Below are 10,711 nucleotides of genomic sequence, written 5' to 3'. Positions count from 1 at the left end.
GCTTTAATAAATAAACAAATAAGACTTGTTTACACTTATTTCATGTATGTAAATGTTTTGCCTACTTGTATGTCTATGCATGTGTGTGCAGGCCTGGTGCCCAAGGAGGACAGAAGAGGGTGCTGGGTCTCCTGGAACTGAGGGTTACAAATGTCGATAAGCTTCCACGTGGGTGCTGGGAATTGAAATCCAGTCTTCCAAGAAAGCAGCCAGCGCTGTTAAAACACCAGAGGCATCTCTCCAACCCTGAGGTCCCCCAATTTCCCCTCTCCTTCCCCGTCTCTCTTGCACCCCCTACACACACTCTCACACGGGCAAATGCAGAAACACCCGTGTGCAGCCAGTGTGCACTTCGACGTCACGTGAAGAAGTGAACTGCACAGACTCCAGAGCACGTGTCTGCCTGACAGTCTGTCTGTGAGACCTTTGACACATCTCAGTCTCCACCAAGGATATCTCTTCCTCACCTGCAGAGGCACTAATAATAGCATTAATGCCTTATAGGGTCATGGCAAACATTGAAGAATTCATCCTTGAGAAGCCCTTAGGATGGAGCCTGCTACTCTAATCCTGAATGCTGTGCATCAAAGGAGGACTGATCCCCACGGGCAAGCGTTTGAGACAGAAGTGGCAACAGACTCAAGTTTAAGACAGGGGATGTGCAGAAGTGTCATCATAAGAATAATTAAAAGAAGGCAAAGCAAACAGAACAAAAGCACAGGGGATATGGCGTGTAGCAGGAAGAACGAGGAGAGGGGAAAGGGAGGAGAAAAAAGCAGTAAGAAAAACAAAACGGTGAGCACGAAGGACGAGGGAAAAAAGAACGAACCAAGGGCAACAATGGCGATTAAGAGGGGGTCTGGGGGTGAGCAAAAGCCAGGTGTGATGGCACACACCTTTAATTCCATCACTCTGCAAGCGGAGGCAGGCCAGCTTGGTCTATACAGGGAGCTCCAGGCCAGGAGAGGCTACACAGTGAGACCCTGTCTCAAAGAACAAAGCACTCACAGAACTAAAAAAATAAAAATGAAAGGGACAAAAAGCACATTTACATCTTGAGCTGTATCAGAAGTGGAGAGATTACAGAAATGCTGACTGTGGAATTAAAGTTTGAATCAGAAGGGTGGGAAGCCAGGGAGCAGGAAATGTTGGAGAAAGCTGAGGTGAACAGCCCAGAGTCTCTTCAGGGATGGTAGTTTACAAGCTCACCTCAACCCTTCCCCTTGATCCTCAAGGCTCCTGTTCCTTTCCTCCTGTTTCAGCTTCAGCTAAAAGCTGGCCCCACTTGGTCCTAGAGGTCCTCTGTCCAAATGTCAGCCTTGTGACTCCTCTGCTCTCCTGGCAAGGCCAAGATGCAGCGACCCAGGCTTATTCAGCCCCCCAATGCTCTGGTCATAATTTTAAAAGGGGAATTGGCTCTGGAGTATGTTTGTGGAGTACCGCGAACTTTCAGAAATCTGAACAGGGGGGCTGTTGTTTTTATTTTTAAAATTATTCACCTTAATTTCCCGCGCCCCCACCAACCTTGCTGGTTAAGAACTAGAAGGAAGCAGTGATGCTATACTGCCCCAATACGCTGTTTGGAGCTCTAACTTGCCTTGGAATCAGAAAGATCCACCACTTAGAGACGAGAGAGGGTGGGTCGGGGCTTAAGATAAAAATCGGACTTAAGATAAAAATGCGCATTTTAAAAATCACTTTCACTGTTATCTTTAATTAATCGCCTGCTGTAAAACGCGCGGTGTCGCCCTACTCGAGGAACCCAGGAGGGTGCCGGAGAAGAACTCCTCGCCGCGGCTCCGCCCAGGACTCGGCTCCAGAGCCTCGCGCCAGGCTGGGAGGAGGCTCGGCGGCACGTGACCCGCTCCAGCCGCCGTGGCTGGCGACCCAGATCTGTCCCTGGATCCCAAGCGCCGCTGCCCTGGCCCTGCTGCGCTACAGTGCGCGTGCTTTGGGGGCCCAGGTCCCTTCTGGATTCACGTGCCACTGGCGATCTCGAATGTCCCCGAGAGAACGTGACTGTCAATTCAGTGCAGGAACAACCCCGAGCCTCCACGTCCACAGGGATGGGTTTCAGATTCCTATTTATCCTGAGTTGCGGGGACAATGGCACCTGGGGATGGCTGTCTTCGGCCCTGTGGACCGAGCTCCCGAGGCCGCGGGGTGCGCGCACGGCATCCCTGCGCGCTGATGTGGCAGCCGCCGCAGGTCGCATCACGTTGTCGGCCCTGTGCTGGTACCCGCCGGAGACGGGATTAAGGAGGGAGGCCGCGGAGGTGCCAACAGTAAACGTGGGCTCGCCACACTCTCGGCGTGGCTTATCGCACGGAGGGGGGGGGAGGGAGCAGCACGGCGACTCACAAGCTGGGGCGGGCAGGACCCGGACTGTGTGGCTTTCCCGCAGCAGACCTTACGTGCCACCCGCTCCGTGCCACCCCTCCCCCTCTCTGAGCTCCCCCGGGAGCACCCGAGGCCCTAAACGTCATCTGCTGCTGTGATTCGTGGCACCGCAATTCCGGCTGCTGCGGGAAGTTTAGGTAGCCCGGGGACACCGTGTCGCCAAAGCCACTTGGAATGCGACATTCGGAACCAGTGACTACATTTTCACTGATCTTAAATCCTTCCAAAGAGCTAATTGCAAGTCACCCCTTCTCAGGATAGCCCTCCAGCCAGTGCCAGGGGGGTGTCTTCCTACCCTACCCTCCCTCCACGCCCGACCAGTGAGCAGTGAGCAAAGCCTCGGAATTTTCCTTCCCTGCTGAAGTTTAGCCACCGGGAATTCGCGTCCTTTCTCTGGCCCAAACCAACAGCAATCGGTGGGAAAGCAAAAGGCCACGTCCACGGTTCTGCACCGAGATGCCGGCCGAGCCGGGGGAGCCCGGCGTCCCGCCCCGCCCCCGCGCCCTGCAGCGCCTCGGGGAAGACGAACGCCTCGGCCCGGGTGGCCGCTTCCTCCCGGTGGCCCCGATCAGGTGTCCCCGCCCCCTCCCGGCCCCTCCTCCCCGCCCCCCTCCGGGCTGGACGGCGGATGGTACGTTCCGCACGTGAGCTGGGTGCTGGTCTGGCCGGCGACGCGCGTGCCCTGTGGCCAAACACTGCCCGGAGTGAGAGCAAACTACCAGCGCAGTGCGTGTATGCGCGCGCGGGGGTGCGCGCGCGGGTGTGCGAGAGGGTGAGCGAGCGAGCACGGGGCGGAGGGGCGGCCAACTGCTTCACACTTTCAACACTGCACCGAAGAGGGAGAGCGAGACAGCCTGGAGACGCACACATCCCCCCAAGATCTCCCCAGGCGAACGTCCCACAGATTACAGGACAGAACCCTCCAAATCGAAACGGAGGAAACGGACAGCCATTGAACATGGACGAAGGAATCCCTCATTTGCAAGAGAGACAGTTACTGGAACATAGGGATTTTATAGGGTAAGGTGTACGCACCGTTGCGAATTCTGTCTAGGAGTCGGTTTGGCTTTTTTTTTTTTCTGCACAAAGTGATATGGAGCGGGTGAGGGCAGAGCCCCTCCCGGAATGGGGGCCTGATGCTGATTTCTGTTTTTGCAGACTGGATTATTCCTCTTTGTATATGTGTAAACCCAAAAGGAGCTTGAAACGGGATGACACCAAGGTAAGTCTTAAGTTTCCCATAACCCGCCTGGGTAGTTAATTAGGGCCATTGATTTCGCAGGGAAACTCTGCCCGCAAATGTATTCCAGCCCCGAGCTTCTCTAACTGTGAATTTTAAGTGGCTTGCTGGATACTCGGGGGGATATTCAACACCGCACCTGAATTTAAATTGCATTTTAGAAGTCAGAGGAGAGAGCGTTCCTGGGCATTAGTTCATTGCATAGTGCGTTTGGAGGTTGGGGTGGGAGGGTTCTATCCAGTAAGCGAATGAGTGAATGTCTAGCTTACGGCCGTCTTTTTCCCCGGCTCATGCATGAAGGATACCTACAAATTACCGCACAGATTAATAGAAAAGAAGAGAAGAGACCGAATTAATGAATGCATTGCTCAGCTGAAAGATTTACTGCCTGAACATCTAAAATTGACAGTAAGATGCACGTTTTCATTCTTTGATGATTTCCAGGGTGTGTTGGCCTGCTATAACTCCCAAGATAGGGTAATAAATGTAAATATTAAGAGGCCTGACTTCCAACTTGTGCTGTATTGGAGAGTTTCCCAGAGACTCAGCACAGGGGCTCCGGGCCGAAGGCAAAGAGATCCCTGACGACCTGCTTTGCCTAAGTTGCTGGGTGCGTGGGGAACTGATGAAGTAAAATCCGTGTTTTTAAGCAGTCCCTGCCCCCTTCTTTTTTGCACCACTGCAGACCCTGGGGCATCTGGAGAAAGCAGTAGTTTTGGAATTAACTTTGAAGCACTTAAAAGCGTTAACAGCCTTAACGGAGCAGCAGCATCAGAAGATAATTGCTTTACAGAATGGTAAGTGGGTCCGAAGAAGCCTGCCCTTATAAAAATAAAAATAAAACCGGGTAGCGTTGGGGGCGCACTCCTAGAACTCTGCACCGCATCCTGCTCCTAGTGAACATCCTCTATGCTTTCCCTTCGGTGCCAAGTACCCAGAGCATCCCAGAGGCTTTCTGCAGAGCTGGAGGAGCCCCGTTTTTATTTAAAGTGGCGGCTGCGCCTCTCTAGTTGGGTTTTTCAGCCTGGAGGAGAGCGCCTCACCCCACCACCCCCTCCTCTCGGCAGTCTGCGGATTATATCGCTGGAATGCCCAGGAAAAGCCTAGCTCACTGTAGGCAGCGCAGGGCCCACGTGATGAGCAGATGTCTTAATGCCGCGGTTTTTCTTCTCGCCTCCCTCCCCCGTGCACCCTAGGGGAGCGCTCTCTGAAATCGCCTGTCCAGGCCGACTTGGATGCGTTCCACTCGGGGTTTCAAACCTGCGCCAAAGAAGTCTTGCAATACCTCGCGCGCTTTGAGAGCTGGACGCCCAGAGAGCCGCGCTGTGCCCAGCTCGTCAGCCACCTGCACGCCGTGGCCACCCAGCTCCTGACGCCACAGGTGCCCCCGGGCAGGGGCCCGGGCCGCGCGCCCTGCAGCACGGGGGCTGCGGCCACCCCGGGCCCCGAGCGCGCGGCCCGCTGCGTGCCGGTCATCCAGCGGACTCAGCCCGGCACCGAGCCCGAGCATGACACGGACACCGACAGCGGCTACGGAGGCGAGGCGGAGCAGGGCCGCGCCGCCGTCAAGCAGGAGCCACCTGGGGACCCGTCCCCTGCGCCCAAGAGGCCGAAGCTGGAGGCGCGCGGCGCGCTCCTGGGCCCGGAGCCCGCGCTGCTCGGCTCGCTGGTGGCCCTGGGCGGGGGCGCGCCCTTCGCGCAGCCGGCCGCCGCGCCCTTCTGCCTGCCCTTCTACCTGCTGTCGCCGTCCGCCGCCGCCTACGTGCAGCCCTGGCTGGACAAGAGCGGCCTGGACAAGTATCTGTACCCCGCGGCGGCCGCCCCCTTCCCGCTGTTGTATCCTGGCATCCCCGCAGCAGCCGCCGCCGCCGCCTTCCCCTGCCTGTCGTCCGTGCTGTCGCCGCCTCCTGAGAAGGCAGGCGCGGCCGCCGGTGTCCCTCTGCTGGCGCACGAGGTGGCGCCCCCCGGGCCGCTGCGCCCCCAACACGCTCACAGCCGCACCCACCTGCCGCGCGCAGGGAACCCGGAGAGCTCTCAGGAAGATGCCTCACAGCCGGCCAAAGATGCCCCCTGAGCCCCGCAGCTCTTCCAGAACAGGGGCAAAGGGCTCCGGAGGAGTCGCCCGGTTTCCAAGTTCAAACGCCCCTTAACGCGTGCCAGGGAGGAAGAGTAAGAGATGCTCGGCAGGCTTAGGACAAAAACAGGTGTTTTGTGTACGTTTGGAGTTCCTGTTTTGCCCGTTTCTCACCCTTTTGCCACCCCACCCCTCTGCCCGCTCACACCCAACCCCCACCCCCGCCGTCACAGATCCTCCGTGAGAAATACTGGTTATGTTCTGTTACCCTCCGTAAATTTAGTCCGTGCCCCCCTCCCTTTTCCAGACAGAGCCTGGTTCTGGAAGTGTGTTGGGTGGGAGAGCCATGGGGAACCAGTTGGAGCCTGGTGCTAGGGTCCTCTGACTCTGGGGCCTGGTGCAGCAGGTGTGCCTCCCAGCTGTCCCTTTAGGAGGCACTCCATTAACCCAGGATCTCCTGAGACTTAAATTTACACGTGTCAGTATTTTGTATTGTTTGGCTTTTTGAAAGGTACTCATTTTTTCAGAGGTGAGGATGCCGTTGCCCTCCTGGGAGGTGGTTGGAGCGGTGTGGTTACCCCTTGCACTTGTTTGGAAAGACTGGGAGAGTCGGGCCATCCTCAGGCCCTGTGTTGGGGTGGGAGCTGGGGAGGGAGGTTGGAGCCCTGGACGCCTTCGCTGGCACTTTATTGACAATTGACCTCAAATCCTCTGCCCCACTTTAATTTCTCAATTCCTGTGCATATGCCATAGGTCATGTTTGTGTTTCTGATGCGTGTCACCCACCCACCCCCGCCACTGCGCGTTCTTTTACCCATCATGGTCCCAAATTTTTGTAACGTTAACGGTTTAGTTTTGTTTTGTTTTTGTTTTTTTTTAAGTGCGCTGGGCTGGAGACTGATTGATTTGTGCTCACATTCTTAGATGACAGACGTGGAGGAAGGGCTAGTGGTCCCCTGTAATCGGAAGTGCTGTGAAGAGGTACAGGGGAGTCCTGCCAGGCCCTGCTATCTCTGGAGACCAAACCAGATGCCAGATAATCAGAAAGAAAGCTTGTTAAAATAAGGCATAAACCAAGACCTTGTCTAGATATTTTTAGTTTGTTGCCAAGGTAGCACTGAGAAATCTCACTTGAATGTTATGTAAGGGGTGAGACACAATAGTCTGGAGTGAAGACATTATCTGGGTCTATGAGTGTGTTCGGGTCCGTTTGCTGTTGCTGCTGCTGCTGTTGCTACTGTTTGCCTCAAACGCTGTGTTTAAACAACGTTAAACTCTTAGCCTACCAAGGCGGCTGTATGTACATAGCTGTTAATACACCCAATTAATGATGTCTGACATGCTATTTTTGTAGGGAGAAGATACGTGCTAATGATATTTTTAGTTAAAATATCTTTTGGGGAGGACTTGGTGAAATGTTTGCACTTTGGTTACAATGCTTATAATGCTAGGTGCAAGCTTACGCTGTCTTAAATTATTAAACAAATAAATACTGTCTGCAAGAAACCAGCTGGTTTAGACAAGTTTGGTATGTAAAGATAAGCTAGAAACTATCTTTATATTCTAGTATTTTCAGCACTCCATAAATTCTATTATCTAAATATTGCCACACTATTTTGTGATTGAAAAATTCTTACTAAGGAATAAAAACTTTATATATGATACGAGGTTGTCTAATAATTAAACAATACTGAATACCCCCACTAGTTTCCAGAGACTTCTGAGTATCTGGACAAGAGCTCATCAGGGTCCTTGGACACGGTTTGTCTCTTTGGTTTTGGTTTTCTGTCATTGGTCTCCAGGGAGACTCCTGGTTCTGGCCTTGCGTCCCAGCTTGTCTCCAGTATATCAATGAAAACTGCAAAAGGAATAGTCTAGCAATCACTGGTGGTTTGTTTGCCTTAGCCCCAGTTTGCTAATATTTTCATGATTTACCAGGTTTGGGTCCGTGACCTCAAACAGCCTCTCCTGTGTGGTCTGGTGTTTCTCTTTCCTAAACACATCACCACTGGATGTTTCATTCATGCATATGTTTTGCCTGCTTTACTTTTACAAAATAACCCTGGCATGGGACTTTGCCTTTGAGTTCAGGAAACAATTTCTAGACTTTTTTCAAGTGTATGATCAAAACTCTGTCCGTTTCCTTTTTAGTGGTGGTATTGAACCCTGACTGATGGTTTTAAGATGTAGGGGAAGTGCTCCCTCTGCCGACTGACAAGCAGCCAAGGCCTAGTAGACCTAAGCCACAGCCCCAGACATCTCAGTCAGTCCCCTGAGTTTTGTACAGAAAGTTGGGCCAGGTCAGGCAGGCGCTGAGGGCCAGTGCGTGGCCACGTTGCCCTCTGCTAGCGAACATCTGCTACCACAGCATTCTGGACCAAGCATGCTCATTTTGATTGAGTAAAGCTCGCTAAACTAACCAACCATAGGACTGAAGAAACAAAGATCAACCCTAGAAAAGAAGGGTTTGTGACCCTTGATAATGTGTCTGTCATGATTTAGATGGCTCACTTGAAACTAAAATTATGGAAAAGAGCATTTTAAGTATTTTGAGCTACATTTCACTGCCATTATCATGACGAAAAAAGACGCAATCTATTTGAAGGTCCAACAGTGGACATTGGCACCATTTTGTGACATGTAATAAATTTTTTTTTACTTTGGCTAGATTTTTTAGGTCATTTACTTAGTCTGAAACTACATATAGTAACATGATAAAACCATAAACTTAGGGCAAAAAAGAAAAACTAGTATTTTCCATATTACATCTGAAAATGTGATCTTCTGTTTGTCTGGGGATAGCACTCAGGACCTTGGGCAAGCTGGGCCAGAACGCTTCCACTGGCCTGGGCCTCAACCTTTGAAAACTATTATTTGAATTGTTGGTTGATTTTAACGAATTAACTGCGGAGTCATTAGAATTCACTAAGGAGGTATCTATGTCTGCAGACTTGAAACATTAGCTGAATGTAGTACATCATGATTTTTCATCTTAAAACTGTGAATCTTCATTTAATAATAGCAGTATTCATCAATTTTGCAGAAACAGATTTCTTAGCAAACTTTTCCATGAATTTATAAGTGCCCCCACTACACAGCCACACTTCGTATTTTTAAGGCATTAGAACCTAGAGCTGTGACAGTCTTGACTTCTAGTCCCATCATTCTGAAACTGCTGTCATTTGAAGTTCTTGCTGACTGCAAGGACCACAGCGTTTGTGACTCCTGTCATGTAGGACCTTAGCCTGGTTCTGTCTGTCATGGGTCAGTGTTTGTCCTCTCTGTGGGAGGTGACTGCCCATGAGGGACTTGGGAAGACAGGGCTGGGCAAACAGGCCATAAAGGCTTTTTATTTCAGGTAGAAATGAATGGGGACTTAAGACTAGCTTCCTTATTGTGAAAGTGGCAGTTTTCTCTCAGCAAGCAGCATAGCTCTGACTAAATTTTTTTCTTAATCCATTGAACCTTCAAATCAATATATTGAGGACCTCTAACAAATGTCCTCATGATAGTTTAAGCAAGTTCTGGGTAGATTTGCAATTTGTGTTCACACCTACTTCAAGAGCCAGCTTTTCATGAGCAGAGGAGTGACAGTTGCAGTTTCTGAGGTATAAAGGGATTTGCACTACAAACATGCTATTCTTGGAATTCTTTGCCCCTTAAAATCGTATTTCCTGTACTCCAGTGCAAACTCCAAGTAAATACAAAACTATACTTAAAAAGGAGCTGATATTTTAAAACTGAATCTAGAGATACCCCCATAAACAACAGACGCTTTTAGATTAATGCTATTTTTCTTTCCCTTGAAAAAATTGAGTAGAGAGTGCACTAAAATGTATTATATCGATCCTCTGGAATGTTTTACACATATCCTAAAAAAATACCCAATGCATATTAAATGTTTACTAATAATTCAGGGATTAAAAGCATCACTTTCATGTTGTGCATTTTGTGTGCAGTGTTTGCACTTGAGCTGATCCATACAGAGCTTTTGTGTCTGATTATTTATTTTGAGACAGGGTTTCACTTTATAGCACTGGCTGACCTGGAATGCCTATGTAGACCAAGCTGTCTTCAAACTCCTAAAGATCCACATGCCTCTGCCAGTGGAGTGTTGGATGAAAGGTGTGGGCCACCACACCTGGCTACATCTGCTTTTTAATGGGGTTTTCAGCCTTCCACAGCCAGTCTGTCAACTGTCACTTCTCAGTGGTCAGAAGGCCACCTCCATGCTTACCTAATTTGGTGCCTGTTTACTGTGGACTGGGACAGAACCACACCCATTTGTAATGTGTGTCTAAAATGAGAGTAAATAGGTTCAAACTGAGGCCCCAGGGGCTTTGCTGTAAGCAAATTATTCGAGCATATTCTCAGTGATGGTTTCTTCTTCAAGCTATCTCTTTCTATTTTCTAAAACTGTAAGATTCTCAGCAGTTCCATATTGGATTATTTGAAATCTTCAAGTACTTTGTTTTCATTAGTATGTAAAAATAAAATCCACTTGCCAGTGGTTTCAGATGATGGTAAACAATAAGATAACATTCTCATGTTAGAAGTAAGTTATGTGACTGGCTGGCGGCTTCTTTCAAGTCAGTGAGAACGGGATTGGTGAAGACTGCATGGGCATTTCCATTCATGGATAACCCTGGACCCCTCTTGTGGGTTGTAACACCTAGGCGTTGAACATGCTGGGTACAGGTCCAGAGAGAACATCCTGGAAACTGTCAGGGTGAGTGTGTGGGCCGTTGTCTTCAGACACACCCATGGCAGAGCCTCTGGGGAAAAGCTCCAGGCCCACTGCACGCATGCATGCACGCATGCACACACACACACACACACACACACACACACACACAGTCTCAAGATGGCAGGTGTGTGGAGCCACGCACTTGGGTTCCTCTTGTTTTAGGTCGAGGCATTGGTAAGTGCTGGCCGGCGTACCAGAGATTAACCTCAGGGTCTCAGTGTTGCAGAGGTCGAAAAGCTAGACTCAGACC

The 10,711-nt window shown here is 50.6% G+C and overlaps 1 protein-coding gene across 3 annotated transcripts in view; it reads left to right on the top strand.

Moving 5' to 3' along the window:
- The first annotated feature begins 3,024 nt into the window (after window positions 1-3,024).
- Bhlhe41 (basic helix-loop-helix family member e41) overlaps window positions 3,025-10,711 on the top strand; it is a 59,085-nt gene continuing 51,398 nt past the window's right edge. For 2 of the 3 annotated variants that reach the window (XR_008214663.1, XR_008214664.1), the window contains exons 1-5: window positions 3,025-3,420; window positions 3,559-3,622; window positions 3,941-4,048; window positions 4,326-4,437; window positions 4,837-5,853. Coding sequence is in view for 1 of the 3 variants with exons in the window: in XM_052722199.1 (XP_052578159.1) it covers window positions 3,029-3,420; window positions 3,559-3,622; window positions 3,941-4,048; window positions 4,326-4,437; window positions 4,837-5,714 (1,554 nt within the window). In the remaining 2 variants the exon portion in view is untranslated. Of the gene's footprint in view, window positions 3,421-3,558; window positions 3,623-3,940; window positions 4,049-4,325; window positions 4,438-4,836; window positions 7,379-10,711 lie in introns of those variants that run through there. The other variant, XM_052722199.1, reaches the window with a different exon arrangement.

Source organism: Peromyscus californicus, unplaced genomic scaffold, assembly GCF_007827085.1.
Source record: "Peromyscus californicus insignis strain IS unplaced genomic scaffold, ASM782708v3 Scaffold_6__1_contigs__length_162567912, whole genome shotgun sequence".
Classification (NCBI taxonomy): Eukaryota; Metazoa; Chordata; class Mammalia; order Rodentia; family Cricetidae; genus Peromyscus; species Peromyscus californicus.
Note: the sequence above shows the minus strand (reverse complement) of the source record. Positions and strands in the feature narration are given on the sequence as shown.